Source organism: Pseudochaenichthys georgianus, chromosome 13 (assembly GCF_902827115.2).
Source record: "Pseudochaenichthys georgianus chromosome 13, fPseGeo1.2, whole genome shotgun sequence".
Lineage (NCBI taxonomy): Eukaryota > Metazoa > Chordata > Actinopteri > Perciformes > Channichthyidae > Pseudochaenichthys > Pseudochaenichthys georgianus.
Genome location: NC_047515.1, coordinates 23,081,450 through 23,108,461, shown reverse-complemented (window position 1 = coordinate 23,108,461; position 27,012 = coordinate 23,081,450). Strand labels below are relative to the sequence as shown.

Below are 27,012 nucleotides of genomic sequence, written 5' to 3'. Positions count from 1 at the left end.
TGTTCCATAACACAGGTGTTTATATTTGAGCTAACAACATGTACTGTCCAGACAACACAGTCTCACTCCCTGAACGTCCAGGAGCGACGCTTGGTCAGGGTCCTATGGCGTGCAGTTAAGACGCGCTGAGTCTCCTTCAGCTTCATAAACGGACGCAAAGAGCTTTCAACTGATTGCAATGTATTCCCATCGGCGAAGGTATTTGATACTCAGGGAAGCACTGCATCATTCCATGTCGGCGGCACTTAAAGGCAATGTGAGAGTCCATTCTCATTGGATAACGGAGGATTTTACACCCGGAAGTAAGTATTCTCTTTACTGTCGATTGATTTTACAGTGATATCTGCACTACTCATCAACTCAAAAACACTAGATTATCCTTGTTAATTACACAACATTGATTGGTTTAAATTGTGTACAATGCTTTTGTATTTTTCCCCCAAATATTTTTTCGGAGTTTAGGATGGCAGTACCCAGAATCCTCAGCTATCTTTGGGACTACACCATGTGCTTTGCTTCACAAATCCCGTGATTAGTCCTCAAGCTCTGTGATTGGTTGACCTCCAACTGCATTCCATATGAAAAAAAAACGTTTCGTAAAAGCTAAAATCATAATTTATTCAGCAGTGCTTGCTTTACTCTTTGAAAGTCATCACATGAATGCATTGTAATAAATGGTTCGGCGGCATTACATATTACACATTTGTCGCAGTTCTTTATTTATCTACAAAGATCGGTCCTCAGAATAGACCGGAAACTATTCTTTCTGTTTTAATTTCACAATAAAGTTAGTAGTAATATTTTGTTTTGATACTATTGTTTTTTATTAACTACTAGACCGTTGGGTCATGTTAAGACCATCTTTTCTGTGTTGCTGTGGGTTTTTTCCATCGCTTTTGTGTTACAAATATCAAAACAATAACAAAATATATCCGTCGTAAACTAAACCGGAAATAGCAGTACATTTTATTTTGTTAACACTCTAAACTTGACAGCTTTTTAACCCAAACCACCTACTGGTTAAAGCACGTTATTACACGTTTAGAGTAATTGCAATGCAGGTAGATTGTGTTGCTTTTTAATGACTGTTTAAAATGCCTTTTTCTTAAAGCGTCTAACAAGTGACATGTAATGTTAATGTCTTTCATTTTTGTAAAGTACGAGAATAAAGTCATAGTTACGAGAATAAAGTCGTAATATTACAAGAATAAAGTCATAGTTACGAGAATAAAGTCGCAACATTACGAGAATAAAGTCGTAATATTACGAGAATAAAGTCGTAATGTTACGAGAATAAAGTAATAATTACGAGATTAAAGTCGTAGTTTCATAAGTGACTTGAGAAGCGGACTTGGAGGAGATTGTCTCCTTTCTGCAGGAGGAAATGGCTGGTTCTGGCCGACTACATTACATTACATTGCATTTAGCTGACGCTTTTATCCAAAGCGACTTACAATAAGTGCATTCGACCAACAAAATACAAACTTGAAGAAAGCAGAATCATATAAGTACATCAGGTTTCATAGAGCTGAAACATATCAAGTGCTACTCAACTGCTTTAGATAAGCCAGTCCTTTATTAGTATAAATGCTTTGTTAGCAATTATTTGTTAGTAATTCTATCGCTCGAAGTGGAGTCGAAAGAGATGAGTTTTCAGTCTGCGCCGGAAGATATGTAAGCTTTCAGCTGTCCTGATTTCAATGGGGAGCTCATTCCGATTCCACTACAAGGCTATCGTTCGACTCCTTCTGGATCCAAAGCCTTGATTACAAGTCTCATCGTTTCTTGTGAAACAATAGATCCCCTTTGAACAGCTCGTAGATGTAACCAACAATAGCCTTGTAGTCGGCCAGAACCAGCCATTTCCTCCTGCAGAAAGAAGACAATCCGTCTTCTTTCTGCGTCGGGCCGAACCACGCCCCTTAGCTGTGATATAATGAGCATATACCATGGCCTGTCGTGAGCTATTGCTTAATTATACTCTTATAAGATCTATGTAGATAGAATAAGACATGTTTACTCAGGTGTAAAGTCTGATTTAAGGGTTGTTTATATTTCACATCATTAATCCAAATCTGTAATGTAACTAAAATAAATGTAGTGGAGTAAAAATACCAGGTTAACCTTAAAGAAAACCCTCAGGATTATAAAAGACCCCCATCACCCCAGCCACAAACTGTTCTATCTGCTGCCGTCTGGCAGGCGGTACCGCAGCATCCGGACTAAAACCACCAGACTAAAGGACAGCTTCATCCCACGGGCCATAAGACTATTAAACACCTGAACTTTGAAACAACATCCATAACATTAATCTGGCTGCTACTTAGAAATTATTTGTCAAATATATCATATTCCAATCACTTGTATAGACTCTTATTGCACTATTTCACTTTTTACTATTTTAATTTTTTTATTTACTTGCACTATTTTGTGTATCTGTTTTATTGTGTTGCACTGTTGGTGGAGCCTGTGACCTAAGGGGGGGGGGGGGGGGGGTAGGACACGTTCGATTCCTGTTGTGGTTAGTGTGCCGTCGATGGGATTCATTACATTTCCAAGTGCTGTTTGACGCTCTGTGTAAACTTCGCACACTGCCACTCCAACATCCAACCACAGAGCTTGAGGACTAATCACGGGGTTTGTGAAGCAAAGCACATGTTGTAGTCCCAAACGATAGCTGAGGATTCTGGGTAGTGTCTTCTGCCACCCTAAACTCCGAACAAAATACAAAAGCATTGTACCCAATTTAAACCAATCAATGTTGTGTAATTAAAAAGGATAATCTGGTGTTTTTGAGTTGATGAGTAGTGCAGATATCACTGTAAAATCAATCGACAGTAAAGATAATACTTACTTCCGGGTGTAAAATCCTCCGTTATCCAATGGGAATGGACGCTCACATTGCCTTTAAGTGTCGCCGACATGGACCGATGCGGTGCTTCCCTGAGCGTCAAATACCGCCGCCGATGGGAATACATTGCAATCCGTTGAAAGCTCTTTGTGTCCGTTTATGAAGAGACTCAGCACGTCAGTGGCGGTTCTAGACCAATTTGACTGGGGGGGCCAGTTATTTTCTGAGGGGGGCACAATAAATGCAGGACGAAAAAGAGAACTAGACAGTATGAAGTAATTGTGCATAAGAAAACAATGCAATACAGTTATTGGTATTTGTTTCAGTACACTTATTTATTTCAGATAGATCAGTGGTTCTCAACTGGTCAGGCCTCGGGACCCACTTTTTACTTGGTCAATACATCGCGACCCAACATTTTGAAGCACTCAAATCTATCTACCCCAAAAAAACGTGCTGTAATATATACGCTTTTCAGCATACAATATTAATAAAAGTGAAGTACAGTGCATATATCCCTTATATCCCTTCACAGAACTAAAGTATGCTTTTAAAAAAGGTTTAATGAGATGATGGAATCAAAGCTGAACTATATAAAAAGGCACACATGCTGAAAACCCAACCCCAGCAGGGGGGTCTGGGGGGATTCTCCCCCAGGAGATTTTTAGACATACTAACATAAACTATGCATTCTGGTACACTCTGAGAAGAAAATAAATAAATCTATTACTACCCGACATGTTGATGATATTTTATGCGATTGTTTGTTTTTCACTTTCTTCTGACATCTTGCTGCGAGAAGAGTAAAGAGGAGATAGTCTGTGTAACTTACTTTAAATTGTGGGTAAGGGTAGATAGCTCCCATTGTTCTGTGACCTGTCAATCATCAAACCGGGGGTCATATTTCATTATGTGTTAATTTTTATCTGAAGTTGTACCCATGGATGTATAAAGAAGAGTTCTACCACAAAGTTATTCTCCGTGGGGACTTCCCAATAGAGTCTGTCTGCAGACCGCAGCAAGGAGGCGTTTCCTATAGGGGCGTTTCCTATAGGGGCGTTTCCTAATAGGGGCGTTTCCTATAGTGAACGACGGGAGCCGGCTCTCGCCCGCGAACGAGACGTTTTTTGTTTTGTTTTTGCGGAGGGATCTAGATCGGCATGAAGGCACATTATGCAATGTGCAATGTGGACATTATCCCGCTTATTACACATGGCCACATTCTCAACAAAGTAACGACATGACTCCCAATAATAATTGAAATGCTTTTATGGATTTAGAAAAAGATTTTATTGATTTAAAAAATAGTTTTTTGTATTGATTTAAATTGACATGCATCCGCTAAGAAAAGTAGTCCGTTGTTACTGTTTGAACTAACGTAACAACGGCAGGAACTGCTTCTATAGTGTTTTTGAGGAGCTTTTGATTACAGATTTGAAAACATCGTTGCTTGCTTTAAAAGTAGCACAATTCATTATGTCAAACCTTGAAAGATATCCCTGCCCTAATGCCAAAAGTAACTGGCAACTGAATATATGTCGCCGTCGCTATGATGTCTATGTCTGGACCGCTGCGTAAAAAGGAGGGTTTCTGACCCATTACTTCTCTTCCTACTTTTTGTCCCCCTCTTCTCCCCGCTGCAGCCTAGCAGTTGATCTCAAAGCACGCTCCCCTCTCCTGCAGGGAGAAAAACTATATTTATATACTTTATATAGGTTGATACAGTAGCCCCTTTTTTTAAATAGTTTTTATAGGTGTTGCTATCTGTTTTGTGTAGCGTGGTTCTACAAGCAAGGCAATGCATTCATTGGGTGGTATCAGAGAGTTACACGGGTCTGTAAATGCAATGAAGACAATTGGCCACAGCAAATAATTTATATTAAACATGTAATTTTTACTTTTGAATACTTTAGTACAAAGGATGTCTTGAATAATTTAAGTGATATATGTGTACACATATAAATCATTAGTCAAAACAGCGCTACATTTGATTTAATTAAAAGGTATAATATGTGGTAAACTGAAGAGCCCTTTGGGAGCCGAAAGAGCCGGCTCTTCTTGGTGAGCCAAATGATCCAGCTCAGCAAGAAGAGCCGGAATTCCCATCACTAGAACAATGACTTCTTCTGCGAGGATTTATAAAAGCAGCTGGATAAAAAAAGTTAGGAAACACCCCTATAGGAAACGCCCCTATAGGAGACGCCCTATAGGAAACGCCCCTATAGGAAACGCCTCCTTGCTGCGGTCTGCAGACAGACCCATCTCGGACTTCCGGCAACAATCTTGATTCGGATTGGCCAGAAGACTCGAAAAAACATCAGCAAAGATATTTTATTGAGAAGATAATCACTACGTGACAGAAGTTTTCAAAACCGTTTATGGTCTCCGGTACTTCCAGTCCAACGCCGACTGCATGCACAGCGTTAGAAAATCGGGCCTTCAAAATAAAAGTTTGACTTTTCCCCCCCAAAAAGAAAACATTTAAATTTTGTTTTTCTTCACTCACACATCCGCGACCCACTCCAAACGGGTCCGCGACCCACTTTTGGTTCGCGACCGACCAGTTGAGAACCACTGAGATAGATCTTATAGTTATTACTGTTAGCTTCAGCTTAAGTTATAGTACAATTGTTGCACTAACACCATATCATTTTTATATAAAAATAAAGGCAATGAACAGTTACATCTCAACGGGGTATAGAGTCGCTTAGATAAGCGGGGGAGTGCATCTGACGAAGAGATAGGTTGTTGTGCTCCCTATCTCTGTTTCTTATCTATATCTAATAGAACTGCTCGGGTCTTGATAGATTGAGTGGGGAAGTTCATGAGATCTTTCTAGAGGGTTATCAAGAATAACTTTTATCCAATGACCTTTTCCCTCTCTGTCTGTGTCTGTGTATTCTCTTGTTCCGATTAACCCAGACAAATATTTGTTCTTGTTTTGTATCTATATCTACGCCGGGAACGGGAGTCGAGGCTGATCCTCTTGCTGTAGTCCTGTGTCTTGGATCCTCTATCCTGAGTTCTGGATTAAGTCGTGGACTTCGGGTCGTGGCTGAACCTGTCTCTGCGGTCCTGCCTTGAGTCTCGTCATGCTGCTTCCCTGATGGCTTCCACAGGATTGTAGCTGACATCCTCGTGGATTCATCTTCTTATTACAAACACATGCATTTCCTAACATTCGGTCTATATGCTGTAAAATGTATTCTTCGATTTACACACGGCATCTATTGCACGTCTGTCCGTCCTGGGAGAGGGATCCCTCCTCTGTTGCTCTCCCTGAGGTTTCTCCCATTTTTCCCCCTTAAACTGTGGGTTTTCTCTGGAAGTTTTTCCTTGTACGATGTGAGGGTCTAAGGACAGAGGGTGTCGTTTTTCTCATACTGATATTCTGAACAATCTGTGCTGTTGTATTTGCTGTAAAGTGTCTCTACTGTAGGCTATTTTTATTTTATGTACAGCACTTTGGCTCGACCAAAAATCGTTTATAAATGTGCTATATAAATAAAACTTGATTTGATTTGATTGATCTCTACTTTACATAAGGGTGTCTACATCCCAGGCTGTAGTTTCCTTCCCAAAATCTCACATTACAGCACAAATCCTGCGGTTTTTGTGATTTTTGGCAAACCGATCAACAAGTTTACGCAACAAGAGTACCAGAAAATATACATTTTTAAATCCACAGAAAAGGATTTAATGTAAAAGTCTACAAATCTTAAATGTTGACTTTAAATGAAATAAAATACATAGATTTCAGATGTATTATTTCCCATAAGCACAGACAAGTAGGCTATTTAACAAACATGAAGACTGAATACAGAAAGCACACCTGTTCTGCACGCGCACTAATCAGTTTTGTCTATTCCGTCACATTTCTAATAAACGTAACACAGTGATATCTGGAAAACACACAGACTTATATATAAAAATAAAGGCAATGAACAGTTACTTCTCTACTTTACATAAGGGTGTCTGCATCCCAGGCTGTAGTTTCCTTCCCAAAATGTCACATTACAGCAACAAAATCCTGCGGTTTTTGGCAAACCGATCAACAAATAAGTCAAGACTCAAAGCCTTTGACCTCCTTGACTCAATACTAAGGACACCCAGATTGCTCAATCTCTCATCAGTTATGGTGGATCTAAGAAAAGTTTTGACCAGCTTCAATGTAGAAAAACTACGCTCACAGGAAGCAGAACTGACTGGGATTGCGACTGCTATTTTGCAGAGTCTGAAGAGCTCAAAAAACACTTCTTTATAAGGCTTAATGAACTGAACAAGCTCCACTGTACTATCAGGTCTCTGCATCCCAATCTATATTTTCCTATCTAAAATTCTGCTGAACTGACGTAGTTCATGCTCCAAGTCCTCAATATTTGCATCATACAACTGAGCAAATGAAAACAGAGTTGTCTCCTTCAGAAATGCATCACTTTTGGGGTTAAGAGCTTGGATGATTTTCATCATGTCACAGTTTGTGTTTTGAAAACTCATTGAGCATCTGATCAATGACAGGGTAGAAAAAGGCTGTACGAAACCCGTGTTTATCTTGTTATCTTGTTCTGTCTTGTCTGATTTTCTTGAACCAGTTTCTTATGTTCTTTGTTAAGTACATTTGCCAATGTTGCATGTCACAGCTCTCCGGTAGTTTTTCCATGCCATCATTGCGTGCATGTGCCGCTCAGATTTGGCATGGATTGCAAATCTCCCCTCTTTGTATGTTGCCTTCTTCCAGTTTTTGAAACCTGAAGGTGAATCAAATACAGTGTCTGTGCTATTCGGAGGGCTAAAATGTCTGCAGGCGTAACAATAAGCAGAGTCTGACATTTTGGAGTACTCAAGACAGGGGTGAATCTTGTACCAGTCAGCCTTGAAACTCCTTCTCCGGTCGCCCATCCAGGTCCTTGGAAACAATTTAGGGTGTGGTTGCATTGGTGGCTCCTCTTTGCAGTTGCTGTGGAGAAAGATAACGCAAATATGTTTATTATTATTATTATTATTATTATAATTGAAACAGATCATTATAAATTATACATGCACATTTACCAGAGCAATGAACAACCACAAATTAGATATCTATATTAATAGATTTATGACACGAAGCTGCTTTATATTTGATTAAGCCAGACAACAGGCTTTGGGATAAGATAAGGGCTTTCCTGGACTCAAACCATCTCGGCTGCCAACAATAAATATATTAATATTAATAAATACATATAAATAAGCTCTGAAGAAACAGAAAAATAATTGTAATAATAATAATGAAAGAAGTTAAATGAAATGGGAAATGGATGAATAGGTGAAGATGTGTATGTGTGTGTATATGTACATATGTGTGCATATATATTTATATATGTATCTATTTATTTATTACACTTTTTTTTTGTTTTATAATAAAAAACATTGTATATATATAAAAAAGAAGTATATCTATATTATGAAGCAAATCATGTATAAATACAACGCCATATGCATACATAAAATGTAACTGACACTGTAATCCCCCTACCCCCCACCCTTCATGTTATTGTCCTGTCCTATTTGTGATGTGTGTGAGCCATGTCATTGTCCGTATGTTTTGTCTTTGAAAATGTTTAATAAAATATAAGTGTTAAAAAAAAGATTTATGACATGAGGGAAAATGAATTAGAATCACACACACTCCGACAAACCATTTGAACTGTAACTACGATTAAAGCAGGCACATTTGTTTTTCAAAATCACAAACCTGATGTTCCAGTACTTGTGGATCTATCCTCTGTCTCACTCTCGATTTCATCCTCAGCCTCACTCTGTGACTCCCCATGTTTCTCTCCCTGCTCTGAACCTTCAATTTCCAGATCAGTCTCTTCTGAAAATTCCTCTGGCTCTGTCTCTGTGGCAACCTGCACTTCTTGCTGTGTGTTACTGTCTGCCTCATCATATTTTTTTTGGGGGGCGAAAAAGGACATAATTATGTCCTTTTCTCGCTTCATTTTGAAACTATAGAGCAAACACAAAGGGGGAGGACAACACTTCAGCAACGCAGAATATAAATGTATAACCGCTAGATATACATTTCACAACTATATAGTTATATACTGACTAGAATGACGAATAACGTTAGTTCCGCCTATTCCGTCATTCAATAAATCGTGTAATAAATCATAAACTTTTCATATTTTTCACTTTTCATTTTTAGGGGGGCCACAGGGGGGTCAGAGGTCAGTGTTAGGGCGGCACTGGCCCCCCCTTCCCCCCCTAGAACCGCCCCTGTGGCACGTCACAACTGTATATAACTGTACATAACTGTAATAATGTGGCCTTTTTGGCAGATGAACTAAAGGTGCACACCTTTAGTTCATCTGCCAAAAAGGCCACATTATTACAGTCTGCAGGCTGCTGTGGTGGGGAAAGATGAGGCTGAACTTACAATGGGGTTTAATGGAGACATGTTGAAAGTTGCCCTCAAGAGGCATTTTGTTTAATTATTTTGCTTTTCTTTTTTCTTTTTTTTTAAAGCTACGAGATGTTTTCCCACGTTTCTCATGAACAATTATGTCTCAGGAATGTAGGGTTTGGGAATTATGACAGGTTTAAAAGAAAATATGAAGGCAAAATTAAATCTGTCCTCCACTCTAGCTGTGACATCACGCACTCTAAAATCTGAAGAAGGTCTGAACAATGTTTAATATCTCTAAAAGTACGAATCAGATTTAAAAGTTGTGGTACATGAATAATGTCAGAAAGATGTGTAAAGTACAGGTTTCTGAGTGAAAGTATGAAGGAGCAGTTAGCAGTCGAAGTTGCATGAAGATTGTTGAAGAGTTTCTCCATTGACTTCCATGTAAAAAATTTGATGAATTATGGGATATATCTCTGGAATTATGAAAGTTACGAATACGAAAAGTAATCCCGACCGAGCTGAACGCTTTGATGTGTGAACGGAGTTTCTGCGATGTGGAATGTGGGAGAAGAAGAGGTGCAAAATAACCCGGGGGAATAATAAAGAATGTTGTGCTTAGCATAACAGATAGTGGGAATGCTGTATCAGCACATAAATAGATTATTTCACTGCAACCGGGTAGCCCCGTTTAAGTGTCCCTAAGCGTCCTCGCTCAGGCCGTGGCGCATTTCCATTACAGTTTAGGACCTGGGGTAGCAACGCAGTGTAGGCGAGGCGATCAGCTTTTTGGTCGGAGCGACGCTGGGTAAAACTGCAGTGGCGTCATCTTCAATGCGACACAACTCACAAAACACACACAACAATGGAGGATGTGGAAGCGATCGTTTACTTGTTTCTTGGTGTGTGGCATGTTATCACAGCAAGAAGGAAAGTGATCACAGCAAGCATTGTATTGTATTCATTGTATTGAACATAAATAAATCCTTTTTTTTTCATATACATGTGTTTGTCAAATGTTTTAAACAAATATTATCTGAATTGAATATTTGAAATTCAAGCACCAGTAAGTACTGCCCCATAATAACATTTGAGGAAATATCAGATCATGAAAAGAAAATCTTTCTAATCAATTAAGCAAATATCAAAGCTAACTATAAACATAAATACTAAAGTGTAAAACAAGGCAACACTATATTCATAAATGCAAGTGTAAAATAGTGTGGACAATTGTAAACATGGATGGAGGCTAAAGTATCCACAATATAAAATAATATATTAAAATATAACCTCAATCTTTCTTCTAGACATGTTAAAAGCTTGCTTGAATGGGTTATAGGTTTCTTTTGTTCTCTCGTCTTTGAAATATATAAGGAATGTGTTTGAGTCTAGTAGAACGAGGGTATTACAATTGAGCAATTTCTACATGTATTATATATTTATCATGTATTCTTAATACTATTACAAAATAAACATGTAATAATGTTTTAGAGGAGGACCTCAAGCTAGCAAACTCAATTTATTGCTTTAAATCTCTTAAAAGTATGGGGCTTTTTCCTAACTGTTGGTGTTTGTTATTGCTTTATAAATTCATGTATGTTTATATCTTCTCTAAATCAAGATGATGTGAATCTGATTTTTTTCTGTTGGGTGCCATTCATTATCAACAAGAGATAAGATAGGTCAAAGAAGTACTTTATTGATGGCAGTATAAAAATACAAAAAAAATGTTGTATCAAAAAGGCATGCCATTAAACAATACAAATAAAAAAAAATGTAAAACTGTATTGCAGCCAGCATAAATATACATGGATTTGTAAATATAAAATGAACATTTTTAAGAAAATAAATAAACAAGGAAGTACAAATGTTGCATTTAAAAATTAACTAGATAAAATATATAATATGTACAATAACTATTACGGTTTTTTTAAGTATCACGGAGGAGACGGGCCAGTCGGCTGCCCAGTCATGGTGCCGTTCCTGCTGGGACCGATCCTCTCCTCCTCGTTTCCTCTTGCCTGGGTGACAATAAGATAATAATTAGCAATAAGGAAAAAACACAGGACAGGTACAGGTCACACAAGGATATAAGAATAACATGTATAAACAGAACAACAGTAAGGTGAACTAAAGAAAGTTCTGGCCCTAGATGTTTACAATGATTGTGAAAGTGAATTACATTATGTCCAGCCTGTTGATAATGAATATAAATATATGTATATGATAGGATGTCACACACAACTGTACTAGCTGCTTACTAGCTAAGACTTTACTTGTAACAGAGCATTTCCACACAGTGGTATAGCTTATTTTAATTACTGACGATGGATGATCCAAGGTTTAAAAAAACAAAACACAATTCCAGTCGTTTTGCCATTTCTATTTCTTACCTAGAACCACACGATGCGGTGTCGTGATGGCACTCGGTGTTGGTGGTTGAGTTGGTGTCGATTCTTCGGCTGGGGTCCGTTCTGGATTCGATGACGATGTGGACGGAACACTGCCATCACCCGTTGTTCGGGAATGTTCCTCCTCACGAGTCCCAATGTAATCATCTAGAACAGCAACATGACTTGTTAATTCCACAAACTACTGCAGCACAATACTAAATAGCAACAACAACTATAGAAAAGAAAAACTGAACGTAAACAATGGCACATATGGTGTTAGCAAACAATAGCTCTAGCTAAGGCTATCTGCCTTAGCTAGCTATGTAGCTCTTCGGGGCTCCATAAAAGCATGGGTTGTGGAACATTAATGTAAGGATAAAATAGACTTCTTTGTTAGAAGTGAGCGTACCTTGCAGGGACTCCAGTAAAGCCGTTGCTGTTTTCCCTACATCGCAGGAAAGTCCTCGCGTTGTTCCGTCGAGCTCCCGCTGGATTTTATCATCCCCAATGAGATTAAGGAACGTCGTCACCTCCTCGGTTGACCACGGTGTGCTTTTCTTCGACGTTGCCTTTTTTGTAGCTCCTCCGTTTACAAAATGCTGCAAGCTTGCTTCTAGATCTATATGCAATGCTGGGGATGATCTCACGCGCGATCTTGTGACGATTCTCTCTGACCAATCAGCAGTCGAGTGTTGACGTCACAGCCCTGGCCTGGTCTGATAGAACCACGATTTTATGGGGCCGGAAAAAGAGGGAAAAAGTACCCGCTAGCCGGTACTAGGCTATATGGAAAGGCCACCAAAAACTGGCCTGGCCGCTTGAGGACGGTTAAGGACAACCTGATCTCACCAGAATGCGTGACTCCACCACGACTCCTTAACACCACAATGCGTGGTGGAGTCACGAACTTTGTTACATTTGCGTGTCGGCACCACGCAAACAACCCCAATGTAAAGTGAATGAGGCTCCTTTGTCGTGGTGCACACACGCATTTCTACAACGTGCATTGTGTGTAATGCAACTGTTAATTTTATTACATTAGTTTGTTTTTAAGGAAGGCCAGAGCTTCAGCTGTGTCAAATAGATTGTTCCCTTTAGTTAACGTTATTTAAAAGATAATGATCATGTCTTGTATTACGAGCGTCCATTCCCATTGGATAACGGAGAATTTTACACCCGGAAGTAAGTAGCCTATTCTCCTTACTGTCGATTGATTTTACAGTGATATCTGCACTACTCATCGACTAAAAAACACCAAATTGTCCTTGTTAATTATACAACATTGATTGGTTTGAATTGTGTGCAATGCTTTTGTATTTTCCCCCTTCGATTCGGAGAAACAAATATATTTTCGGGGTTTTTGGACGGCAGAAGACACTACACTACCCAGAATCCTCAGCTATCGTTTGGGACTACACCATGAACCCCGTGATCAGTCCTCAAGTTCTTTGATTGGTTGACCTCCAACTGCATTCCATATAAAAAAAAACGTTTCGTAAAAGAGAAAATCATACTTTATTCAGCAGTGCTTGCTTTACTCTTTGATAGTAGAGCCTTTTCTTATCAAGCTCCACATTTGTGGAATCAGCTTCCAGTTTGTGTTCGGGCGGCAGACACCCTATCCGTTTTTAAGAGTGCGCTTAAGACCTTCCTTTTTGATAAAGCTTATAGTTAGGGCTGATTAGATTCAGCCCCTAGTTTTGCTGATATAGGCTTAGTTTGTCGGGGGACATCTTACTTCTTCCTTCTCTCTGTCTATACCCGTGTACACTCATGTTCCGATTAACCCAGCTTCCCCAAATGTCTTTCTTTTTGGTGTCTATATACGCTGGGATCCGGAGTCATGGATGATCCTGCGGTCCTGTGTCCTGGATCGCGAGCGCTGGATCTTGAGTCGTGGCTGTGGTCCTGGATCATAGGTCCTGGATGGATATCCTCGTGGATTCATCTTCCTATTATACACACATGCATTTCCAAACATTTGGACTACCTATGTTGCAAATGTATTATCTTTTCAATTTACACACGGCATCTATTGCACGTCTGTCCGTCCTGGGAGAGGGATCCCTCCTCTGTTGCTCTCCCTGAGGTTTCTCCCATTTTTCCCTTTAAAACTGGGTTTTCTTTGGAAGTTTTTCCTTGTACGATGTGAGGGTCTAAGGACAGAGGGTGTCGTATTGTCATACTGATATTCTGTACACACTGTGAAGACCACTGAGACAAATGTAACATTTGTGATATTGGGCTATATAAATAAACATTGATTGATTGATTGATTGATAGTCATCACATGAATGCATTGTAATAAATGGTTTGGCTGCATTAAATATTACACATCTGTCTTAGTTCTTTATTTATCTACAGAGATCGGGCATCAGAATACACCGGAAACTATTCTTTTACCGTTCTGTTTTAATTTCACAATAAAGTTAGTAGTAATATTTTGTTTTGATATTATTGTTTTTGATTAACTACTAGACGACTGGGTCATGTTAAGACCATCTTTTTTTGGTTGCTATGGGTTTTTTCCATCGCTTTTGTGTTACAAATATCAAAACAATAACAAAATAATATTCGTCGTAAACTAAACCGGAAACAGCAGTATATTTTATTTTGTTAACACTGTAAACTTGACAGCCTTTTAACCTATGCTTTTAACCCAAACCACCTACTGGTTAAAGCACGTTATTACACGTTTAGAGTAATTGCAATGCAGGAAGATTGTGTTGCTTTTTAATGACTGTTTAAAATGCCTTTTTCTTAATGTCTTTCATTTTTGTAACGCACTTTTGAATGTGTTATATTGTATGAAAACATTCAAATATTAAGAGTACATACAAAATAGTGGGAAAGTAGAAGGTCAATTATATAAATATAGAATAGAAAATATCAAGAAGATACTCAAATGATATCTAGAGTAAAACAGTTTAGTGCCTGATAGGAGGATGTGCTAACTAATAAGGCTTTATTTAAAGAAATGTGCAGAATACGACAGTGTAATGGTGGAAGTATACACACATTGATAGATGTCTTGTAATGCACTGTTGATGAACCTGTGACCCAAGTTGTTCATTCATTGCATAACTACACTGTTGTGTGTATGATATGTCAATAAACCTTAGAAAATCTTGAAATCTTGAAAGGGATGTGCAAAATAGCAATTATATACAGTCTTTAATGAACTATTAGAGAATAACGAGTAATGAATGTGCTTTAAACGGATCTGCAGATAAATATTTAGTCTTCTCAAGCAACCAACTATCAAATATCTCGCCTGATTGTTGGCACTTGACAATCACCTTCACTGAATTTCATTCAGGTGTAACTAAAGTCTGATTTAAGGGTTGTTTATATTTCACATCATTAATCCAAATCTGTAAAGTAACTAAAATAAATGTAGTGGATTAAAAATACCAGGTTAACCTTAAAGAAAGCCCTCAGGATTATAAAAGACCACCATCACCCCAGCCACAAACGGTTCTGTCTGCTGCAGTCTGGCAGGCGGTACCACAGCATTCGGACTAAAACCACCAGACACAGAGACAGCTTCATCCCACAGGCCAGAAGACTATTAAACACCTGAACTTAGAAATAACATTCATCTGGCTGCTACTTAGAAATTATTTATCTAATATATCATATTCCAATCACTTGTATATAGACTCTTATTGCACTATTTCACTATTTTTTCTGTGCATCTGTTTTATTGCGTAGCACTGTCACAGGAGTCTGTGACCTAAGGGGGGGGGGGGGGGGGGGGGGGGGGGGTAGGACACGTTCGATTCCTGTTTTGAATAGTGTGCCGTCGATGGGTTTCATTCCATTTCAAAGTCCTTTTGGACGCTCTGTGTAAACGTCGCGCATCCAATCACAGAGGTTGAGGACTGATCACGGGGTTTGTCAAGATAAGCACATGGTGTAGTCCCAAACGATAGCTGAGGATTCTGGGTAGTGTAGTGTCTTCTGCCGTCCAAAAACTCCGAAAATATATTTGTTTCTCCGAATCGAAGGGGGAAAATACAAAAGCATTGTACACAATTCAAACCAATCAATGTTGTGTAATTAACAAGGACAATTTGGTGTTTTTTAGTCGATGAGTAGTGCAGATATCACTGTAAAATCAATCGACAGTAAGGAGAATAGGCTACTTACTTCCGGGTGTAAAATGCTCCGTTATCCAATGGGAATGGACGCTCGTAATACAATACAGGGGACATGATCATTATCTTTTAAATAACGTTAACTGAAGGGAACAATCTAGTTGACACAGCTGAAGCTCTGGCCTTCCTTAAAAACTAACTAATTTAATAAAAATAACAGTTGCATTACACACAATGCACGTTGTAGAAATGCGTGTGTGCACCACGACAAAGGAGCCTCATTCACTTTACATTGGGGTTGTTTGCGTGGTGCCGACACGCAAATGTAACAAAGTTCGTGACTCCACCACGCATTGTGGTGTTAAGGAGTCGTGGTGGAGTCACGCATTCTGGTGAGATCAGGTTGGTTAAGGACGCTTAAACGGGGCTACCCGCTGCAGTGGAAATGCGCCATAAATAATCTATTTATTCAGCTCCAAAAAGAGTTCTGATGAAATTAAATTGTGTTTTGTCAATTTTGAACTGCAAAGAAAACTCAAATCTCAAAGTGCTCATGTGAAAATACATCCTTCAACACTCAACTGTCGTCTTATAAGTATAGAAATGTTCCAAATGTCACTCAATAACTTTATGCAATGGCAATAGGAAGTCCTAAGGCGGGAAGTCCTAAGGCGGGAAGTCCTAAGACGGGAAGTCCTAAGGCGGGAAGTCAAGCGTTTTATTTGTATTAATTTGAGGTATTCCGTGAAAAATCCCTGTGGACCTTAGAGCCTTTCCAATTTCAATTCCGATTTACTAAAACTTGTGTGAGTGTATGTGGAGTGGGTTAGAGGATGAGTGCCTGCACACACACGCACGCACACACACACACACACACACACACACACACACACACACACACACACACACACACACACACACACACACACACACACACACACACACACACACACACACACACACACACACACACACACATTAACGTACTTCCTATTTTAATGGATGAATTGCTCCCATTGTGTTAGCAGCAGCAGTAATTACGTTGCTGCTGGGATTCTGCCATGTCTCCCTGGTCACAACACTGAACTGTCGACATCAGGCTCCTCAGAATGTCATCTGGGTATTACTAGAATATTCACATCTGCCTGATAGACAAAATTCAAGCTCCACTTGTGAGAAGAACACACTCGCTTAGCCTACAGCATTCCTCATTAATACAAACCCCCTATCAACTTCGGTGAGAGGAAGTGAGAATGTCAGGCTCTTCTCTGTAATGATGAGGGCTACTGTGACTCTAAACCCCAAACTTTGACCCCCAGCAGCCAACTGTACTGAGCTGGATAGAACTGTATGTATTATTAATGATGGCGAAATTCCACACATGAAAGGCTGCCTTTGTGGGCTGGATGAAAGACCCTGTGTCTTTTCTCTGTCACCCATTCCTTTTATTTCAAACTTAGATTTATATTTTTTGCTCCAATTTATTTTATATCCCGCATTCTTTCTCTCTATTATTTTGCAATCAGTTTGGTTTAAAAGGTATGCCTCAATTTCTATCAGCATTCCTCCAGGCTGTTCTGGCTTTGTTGGAGAATATAATGGCATTGTACACAAGACAACAGCCTTTTGTATTCACTCCTTCTGCTGTTTGGACAATACTGAATCCAGCAAGATTCCCTCAATTCCCTCCTTGCAGTGCATTTTATAACCTCCCCTTGAGAATTGTGAAGCTGTTTTACATATGAATGCTATATAATCTCAAATCAAAACACCGCCCCATTAGTGTTGGCTCCTCATGTGAACTCCCAGAAATGTTCCATGGGTATTATTTTTTTATTTTTTTGGAAAATGACACATACGCTGCACATTTCACTGCCCTCTCATCTCAGTGTGGAGTCTCTTTCTCACCTGAGCTGTTGAACAACATCTGAACTCATAGAGGAAATGCCAGTGCATTTAAAAGGTTGGATGTAGTTCTGCTGCCCTCCGCTGGACAAAGAGCCACAATGAATAACACAGAGGCAGAACTGCTCTATTTCAGTGCTGCCAGCCCTATTAGCCAGGAAAAGTTAGAAACAATAACAAATAATAATAAGAGCCAAATGATCTTTCTAAATGCTCACACTGTGTTCCCTGTAGAATGTCCACCATGCAATTGCCCAAAATATATTTTTTACGTTACATGGGATGCATATAACAAATACCTTTCGTATGCCAACAAGGAACTCACCAACAAATTAAGAAACGCAAAGTATTTTATCTTACATTGGACAACATATGTTTGAGGTTAGTAAAATCTCAAAAAGGTCTAAAGCTGCAAGTTAATTCTGTCAGAACTGTTTAAAGGACGGTCAACAAGCGTTGGAGAGGACATTTGTTTTACTGCTGAGGCTTTTGAGGGCCAAAGGAGAAATAATGTGTAATTTGTTGTAGTGGAGAGAAACATTTAATCAATTCAAAATGGTGTTACAGTAACAAGTAGTTTTTATACATTTTCTTTAGCTAATACTGGTAAACAAATGTGTTTTTAGCTGAAAGGCCTGTGTTTGGCTTACGATCATTTTGCCAAACTAATATTTCTGAGGTCAATAATTAACTGTCCCTTTTTCTAAAAAGAAATCCATATCACATGGGTAGTGTGAACTGTGAAGACAATATCTTTTGAAAAAGGAAAAGATAATAGAGGATTTCATTTAGACATTTTAACATCCATAGCCCTTAGTAATACTGTTTAATAAGAAAAAATATGTGTAAGATAGCTTTCACGTTATGGCCATACATGTGGTTTTATACAGCTAAATCACAGTATGTTCTTTGGGAATCATTTTTGTTTACACTGTGCTCTGATGCTATTGAAACGATGAATGGGCATATCCCACCATCTGAATTATTCATAAATCAAAACACACATTGCCACAGTGGATGAGTGGAAAATTGTGAAGAACTTATAATAAAATAATCCAAAGCCAGGAGGCCATAAACATTGCATTTTAACCACATAGGCCTTACAATGGCGCAAGTATTTTTTATTTTAAGATGACAGCCTGCATTGTGTTTAAAAAGCCTCTGAGTCCCTGCAGGATTAAAACATTGGAGGGGATTTATCTCCGTCATTAATTAGCTCACTAGTCTCAGACATTTTAATTAGTCTCTTCAGTCACACTCACAGGACTTAAAGACCTTTCACACTACATCTTATTCTGTTGTTGTAGACGTTCACCTCTTACTAAATACATCACAAAGGGGCCATACTTGGGCTATTTCAGGCTATTTCAATTAGCTCAAGCTAGGGACGATATGAGATTAAAGTGCTGGTCAGGAGCAAGGAGCCCAGGCCCCTTGGTGGAGGTTATAAGGAGCTGTAACAAGGAGAGTTAAAGTATTAAGAGAGTTACAAAAATCTCTATTTCAAAGGAGCCAGACAGAAAGAGACTATCTTATCTTAACATATTGGAGTATCTTAACATATTGGAGTATTAAGCAGCTAAAAAGCATACGATTTATGTTGAGAGTTCAAATTAAAAGGAGAGAGAATATTGGACCTATGGTACAACTTGGTACAACTAGATTGCTATTATAATAACTTCAGGTTAAAGCTGATGATGCTTTATCTGTTGGATGTGTATAAAAGCTTGTGTTTGCCAACAGGTTTACAATATCGACTTACAATTGATGATATAGCAATGTGTGTTAACAGCTTGTTCCCAGTTCTCTGAATCAACCCAAAATATAGACAAATACATGTAGGACTATAGGGTTTACTCACATGGCCATATGTGCATTGAAATAGTGCATCCACCAAAGTCTTTTAATGTTACTGTTATCATTCCTCCTCCTAGTTGGCCATAAAGTGTAAGAAATGGGGGGGAAATGTCTACAATCATTGTTACTTGCAAGTAAAATCTTAAGTTCAGCTAAAGCTATTATGAGGCCTCAGCAGTCTGAACTAGTCTAATCATGTGTTTATGCTTCAACATTACAACATGAAAGCTACTTTTTTCTGAAAATCCATATCTGTGATACATTACATTACATTGCATTGTATTTAGCTGACGCTTTTTCCAAAGTGACTTACAATAATGATACCCTGCTGAACAGCAGTAGAGGGACTGTCACACCTCTTTAAATGTTCATGGTTACTGTAACACAAAAAAAAGATGTATTGAGTCTTGCACTTTCCAATGTATTTGGCAAATACAAGTTGAACAACTTCAAACCTGTTTTTACTAACATCAAGTCATAATTCAGCAACAAAAATCCCCCTGCAAATATTGTCTTTTGTCACCAAACTTATGTAAGACAGAGTGAGGTACTTCACATGACAACTATTAGAGACCGTCCACCCTTCACTATCAAACATCTCTTTGTTAGTTTGTTGTGGAGAATGCACCTTGGTGTTTTGGCATAACATTAATTGATTAAGTAACCATATCTAATTATCAGTGGTGTGTGAAAACAAACTCTGACAGGATGGCCTAGTTTACATTCAGGCTGATCACTCTCACAGATGTGACAATACACATCACAAGGCTAAAGCTCACCTTACCCTCACTCCCCATGGGGCAGAATGCTGATTGTCTTCATAGACTTTGACTTGCTGTTTGTTAACACGATTTAGCGAGGGGCTGGCTGCAGGGCACTTGGAAAGCCCACATGACGAGCTGCTCACATGTCTCACCTATTACTCAAACTAGAGCCAAAATCCCCTGAATGTCTGTATCCATGTTAGATGTATGGAAATATTTTTCTCTTAAAGCTTCAACAATCAATGCACTCACTCACAAATGTGCTTCCCCATTTATGGGTGTAACCGCACTGCACGTGTGTGTTTTATGACTGTTTGTGATTTGTGGATGAATTAAGATTCTATTGATCCAGCACAGTTTTCCCAGCTATCCCTCGGGGTGATGAGGTCACAAGTGTGGTTTAATCATCACTGCGCTATGCTGACGGGCATTGATTAGAAACAGTGAATGTTTCACGATTTATCAGTGGATGTTATGATGAACACACACCCACATGAACACACACAAGGGGATATCTGAAGATTTAAATAATTGATTTTATTACCAATAAGCAACCTTGGGTTAATGAAAGGCGCTATATAAATTAAAGTTATTATTATTAATATATTTTCCTTTGGATTAAAGATTACACCACAATTATTCAGTCAAGCAATAACTTCAAAATTCAGAACAGTTTGAGAGAAAAACTAAAAACTTTTTTTCCTGTGGTAGAGATATTGATCTGACAGACTACAGAAAATAGGCTCGATTGCACAAGTCAGTGAACAGGGAAATTAAGATAAATATGGTGCTAGGTTTCAACAAGAAAACAAAATATGCACACGAGTGTAGGGGAATGCAAGACAAAAGCCCTATGATGTGTCATGTGGAGTCATGCTTCATGTGATTTGTAATTGTAAGTTCATCCTCCATGTTCTTGTTTTTTCATCAGAACTTGCTGGTATTTTTTAACAGTAGGCCTATGTAGGCTACATTACAGGTACAATCCACTATCCCACAATTGGGAAAATGTTTAACATTTTAGGTGAAATATTGTTTTGTGATACACACTGAATTAAATTGTGTTTTTGGAAATATTGAAACTCATGATGAACCAGGAGTTTAAGAAGATAAGCCCTGAATTGCTTTTGGGGGTTAAGCAACACACCTTATCTCACGGCCCACATTGCAGCAAATAGGTATTTCCAGTAACTTGTGTGCAAATGAGTCAAGCATTTGTCAACCTCAGGATCAGTAATGTCGAAACTAAGGTGTGGCAGCAGGTCTGCGTGGGTAGTGAGTAGCAGCCGCGCTGACAGTGCGATAAGTCCGACTGCACTTTTAACTAAACACTTGTATGTATTGAGTGACGTGGGACGCAGACTGCGTGCGCAGTGTGGGCAGGAAGCACAGAGGAATCACGACGTCAAGTTAGCTAAAGTTAGCAAGAACCATACCGGATATAATAAAGCCTGTATATTTATTTCAATAATGTGATAATCCGCTATTACTTCTGTGTAATAATTAGAGAGAATACTACGCACATTGTTTCTACACAAGCAGCATGTGAATTGTTTTATTCAATTAGCTCTACATATTGGGATTTACTTCGACACATCAGGTCATTAAACATTTATTGTGAAAGCACACACAGGAAGTAGATTGTTTCGGAAGTGTTTGACTTGACAAAGACAGCAACGGGCGCACAGTGGCTACTTGAACGAAAACGGGGGAAGCTCGCTCAAGAACCGGCTGGGCTGTCGTCGGGAACTCAACATGCCACAATAGAAATGCTGAGCGTGGGTGCGAAACAGCCGTATTTATCCCCTGTACAGCGATAGTTGAGGGCAACGCCCCGTATCCACCGAGCAGAGCCCGTACTAAAGTGCTGGCGGAGGCGCAGCGGTGAGCGGTTTGAAACCCAGCAGGGCGGCTAGCTCACAGCGGAGAGGAAGCAGGACTGTCTGCTGAGAACCATGAGAGAGTACAAAGTAGTGGTTCTTGGATCCGGAGGGGTCGGGAAATCCGCGTTAACCGTCCAGTTCGTGACGGGCTCCTTCATAGAGAAATACGACCCCACGATAGAGGATTTCTACAGGAAGGAGATCGAGGTGGACTCCTCTCCGTCCGTCCTGGAGATCCTGGACACGGCGGGGACCGAGCAGTTCGCCTCCATGCGAGACCTGTACATCAAAAACGGGCAGGGTTTCATCCTGGTCTACAGCCTGGTGAACCAGCAAAGCTTCCAGGACATCAAGCCTATGAGGGATCAGATCATTCGGGTGAAAAGGTACGAGAGAGTGCCCATGATTCTGGTTGGAAACAAAGTGGACCTGGAGGGGGAGAGGGAGGTCTCGTCCGTTGAGGGGAAGGCACTGGCGGACGAATGGAACTGCCCGTTCATCGAAACTTCTGCCAAAAATAAAACGTCGGTGGACGAACTGTTTGCAGAGATTGTCCGACAGATGAACTATTCTTCAACACCTAATGGCGACGACCAGTGCTGCTCGTCTTGTGTCATTCTTTAAGAAAAAGGACAACCATAAAGTGTTATTCTTTGCTCGGTTTTAAGTTTGCAATGGTAAGTTGAGACTTGAAATGTTAAGCTGACATTAATGATATCAATTGACACTATGTAACCACCAGTAACCTAGGCTACTTATTACACTTACTGAAATCCTCTCAGCACATGTCCATACTAAGTAGCCTATAGATACATGCACTGCGACATACCGGATGTATGCTCAACTGGGCTTAATTTGAGCCTTTTTGTGTATTCATTTAAATGTCAGTGCTCGTTTAAACAAGCTCAGTGTTAGTGTTCACTTGTGACATACAATAGGAACCTTGCAGTCTATTGTTTTGCCAAGCAGATTGGGGAAGTGTCTGAACTGGAGGGACAAGCTATGAGTTACTTAAATAAGGGTTACACACTTAGTAGTTTAATATTTACACCTATAGTCTGAAGTTGTTAAACAACAGCTACAATTGTATTTTCCAGAATGAGGTTAACAGGAGTCAGGAGATTCCGATGTTCTTCTATGGCCTAGATTCAAGACTCCCAGAATAAGCCTTAAATGAAATGTGTTTTTACTTTTGTCAGAGGTTGTTGTAGTTCATTCATGGCTCTTCCTATCTTTTGTTTGTGGCAGTGTGTTGCAGCGAGTGTGTACTGTTGAGCTCTTCTTCGTTTCTCACCCTGGCCTTGGAGGAATGCTGCAGGGGGACGAGAGGAGGAGGAGGGGAGCAACTGAGACTCAGAGGGAGGGGTCCACTCTTCAGGAATTCTACTGGGTTGGAGTATCTTTGCTGCACGATCAGTGTCCACCATTGATGTCAACACAGTGTCAGATCCAGAGTTTCAGCAACAACCCCCTCACCAGTTCCAACTGTATTCACAACTGGAGCTAAACCCCAATGGAAAAGAAATGGAGGGCAACACTTAAAAGACACTCATAAATTGATGTTTCTGTATAAGAAGACAGAGAGATAGAGTATATTTTGTTAAATAAACTGCAAAGTCTGGGGTGGGTAAAGATTTTTGGTGATATCTCTCCCTAACCCATTATCGGAGCGACGTTCCACAACACTCCAAATCCTATTTTTTTCCAAAGTCAAAAGAAATTGACCCCACTTATCTGCTGGTGGAGTAAACGTGATGAGTGCCACTTTTTTTCTTCATCTCCTCTTTAGTGTGTTAGAGGACCTTAACTGAAGTGACATGGGGACCCGATCGCCCTTGTGTCGAGTGCCTTTCCTAAACAAATCAGCTGTTCAGATTTAGTGCCAACCTACATATCACCAAAAGAACCCTTCAACATGGCAATCCACAATTTAGGGAACTGTTCTTCTGGATAATCTCGTAGGGGTGGAGGCTGAAAAGAAACTACAATAGGCTTTTTGTTAATGGAATGGCGGTTTTCTGTATGTTTTACGTTGGCCTTTTTTAAGTCTAAGGTGTTCATTTTGCAATGTCTGCTTAGTCTGGCCAAACATATCTTGAAATGCAGAGGTACTGGAATGACCCTAGACGCGATAACAACCCCAAATGCTTACCTTCCAGACCACTTAAATCAAATTCTGTTTGTGTTTATTTTGTTGTTTTTAACAGGAAATGTGATGATGTACCGTTGAAAAATCTAACCTGATTGTAAGATGTATTTCAGACCAGCCATTTAACAATGGGCTGTCAAAAACAAGACTTTTAATACAAATTGCATTTTTTTTTTTAAAGAAACCATGCTGTGTTTTCTCTTTGTTCACTTGTTTCATTGTGTATCCATAATTGCTAGTTTGCTAATCCTAAACAAAGATGTTATGAGCAGTTTAGGTAACAGTTTATCATTACTTAATATAGCTTAGTATATTTACATACTGCAACAATAAGAGTTTACTACAAAAAAACCACAGTAAAACAGTTTATAAAAAAGGAAATGTTGTTGTATGCATAGTTTACAGTAACAGGACTTCCCCTTAATCACAAACGGACAAAAAGCCCTGTAATGCTATTTTTTCACAAACACAAAACCTTCTGTGTGGTTAACGCTGAGATTACTGTGCATGTGTTGAATGTGAAAAATCAAGAGCTGAAAGAAACCAGACTAAGGTGTGCAGACTGTGCACATGTCATGACTAATTCTAAAATGGATGACTAACTAACCTCGTAACCTTGTATGTTGCATTGTTTACAAACATGACACTGGTAATGTAAGGATGGTTATTGTCAGGCTATGGAGCGCATGTTCCGTTCCTAAGAGCAGGAATTTGTGTAAAGATAATTGTAAATTAAAATATATTAAGTAGATTTGCTTTACCTTTACCATATTCAGCAACAAAATGTCATCAAGAGGAAAATGCGTCTATCTTCTCCGTCTGTCAGTCTTATCAGTCTATCAGTGCATTGATAGCCAAAGCCAGGCTGTGCTGTCATGTCTCTTAACTGTGTGGGTGTAGCAGTGTTTCAGCCCAGATCTTCAGCCTGGGTGCAGTGTGTGTGATGTGGAGAGGCCGTTATGACTGAGCAGGCCCCGATCCGCTTCTGTTTACCTACAGGGATTACTTAGCCCCTTCTGGCTGCCTGACCGCAGTATGGCTTGGGGCGGGGGAGTAAACAAACGCAACACAAGCTTTACTTATATAGTCCGGTTTTTCTGTGGGTAAATATGTGCTGGTCTTCAAGTTGTATACTGTGTATATGTTGTGTTTTGGTATGTGTGAGCATATGTGTCTGCCTGTCACCGCCCTGCACAGACTCGGACCCCTCTGTGGGCCGGGTATCTGTGCCTGTTAGCCAGTGTAAGCGATGCTATCATATGCATTCTTTGGCCTTGCCTGCACCATGTGACTGTGGGGCATGAGGAGGTCAGGGTACAGGAGAAATTCAGCTTGAATATTGCATCCAACAGGTGCAATTAAAGAGTAATGTACATAAGAGCTGGGCAAATGGGGTCAACGTTAGTATTGTGGTATTAAAAAGAGATTTTATGATAATTACATATGTTACAGTGATTGCCGATTCTTTCTGTGTGTTAGTAGAAAACATTTCCATGTTCCCACACTGTATTTTTCTCCCCTAAGCTGACGGCATGAACTTTAGTCCAGATGTGCTTTGTGTTTGTCTGGCTGTTGATAGCAGCAGGTCTCAAATCTTCCTTACACCCATCACAAGCCGTGGCTTGTTCACACCTGTTTCAAAACTGATGGCAGGTTTCCTCCAAGACACTGATACAGGTTGCGTGATTAGACAGCGCTGAACTTGAACTGTACCTTTTAAAATAATATTGCTAACTGTAAGTGGATAAGAGGGAGAAGTTATTACAGCTATGCCCCAGATACTGTACGTGTACATCTCCATCTCTGACTGTTGCGCAGCTTCTGTCTCTTGCTGTGGTATAAACATCTGATAGCTGAAGAATTTGCCCTTTGGAAAGAAAGGGGCCTGTCGAGTTCCTGTTTCCTTTGATTTATCTCTGTAGAAAGTGAGAAGGTAAAAGTTTCACTTCCTAACCTTTAATTCTGCACAACTCAGCGCCAATGTAGACTCTTTGTGTGGTTTTGAGTTTAATAGGTTTAAGCATATTAGTTATTAGGTCTTAGTATGTTGTTGTGTTCTTCAATTTCAGTGTTTTTATTTTAATGTAACACATGTAATGAGGATAACTATTGGTTTCAGATGCAACCAACAGGACATCGGTTATGATCAGGTTTATGGATGGCCTGGTTTGTCAGTGGTTGCTGGTCATGGGAGATAGTCATGTGATGTGGTTGCCATGGTTAAGGGGGGTTGGGATGTGGTATGGCTGCTGAGGGTGGCCTCGTGACCTATGGGCGTTCAGTCACTGCTGGAATGGTGACTGTACGAGAGGAGGGTGTCGGTCTCTTTGATCATCTTCCACTCCATTTCCATAAACATATTTTTTTTGCTATTACAGGGAGTGCAATTTCACTTTCTTAGCTTATTCCTGCTGATAATTGTGGGGGCAGATTTGTACAGCCTTAGACAAATAATTGCCTTTCCTTGGTTGCAAATAACTAAATATAGATGTTGTTCAATGTTTAAGATAAGGGTTAAATGTATCGTTTGCTGCAAAGGGTCTGTGCTGTTTCTCTTTATATTTAGCTGTTGGTAGCGGTTGCTCTGACAGGAAGTGTTGCTACACAGCCAGAGAGAGTGGGTGGTGCGTGTTTGCATTTTTTTACATGGGATTTAATCACTATATAGGCTCTTTGCTGAATTACAGACTTCTCTTTCTCCCAGCGTCATCATGCTATTTCTGAG

The 27,012-nt window shown here is 39.6% G+C and overlaps 1 protein-coding gene across 2 annotated transcripts; it reads left to right on the top strand.

The window, feature by feature from the left end:
• The first annotated feature begins 21,899 nt into the window (after positions 1 to 21,899).
• Positions 21,900 to 24,467, top strand: LOC117457162 (ras-related protein Rap-2b-like). 2 transcript variants are annotated; one of them, XM_071205181.1, is made up of 2 exons: positions 21,900 to 22,815; positions 23,446 to 24,467. In XM_071205181.1, the coding sequence occupies exon 1, from the start codon at positions 22,211 to 22,213 to the stop codon at positions 22,760 to 22,762; it is 552 nt and encodes a 183-aa protein (XP_071061282.1). In that variant the 5' UTR covers positions 21,900 to 22,210; the 3' UTR covers positions 22,763 to 22,815; positions 23,446 to 24,467. The 2 variants fall into 2 exon arrangements, with proteins under 2 accessions (XP_071061282.1, XP_033952948.1); XM_034097057.2 differs by having other exon boundaries at positions 21,902 to 22,815; positions 23,387 to 24,467.
• Positions 24,468 to 27,012: the final 2,545 nt, after the last annotated feature.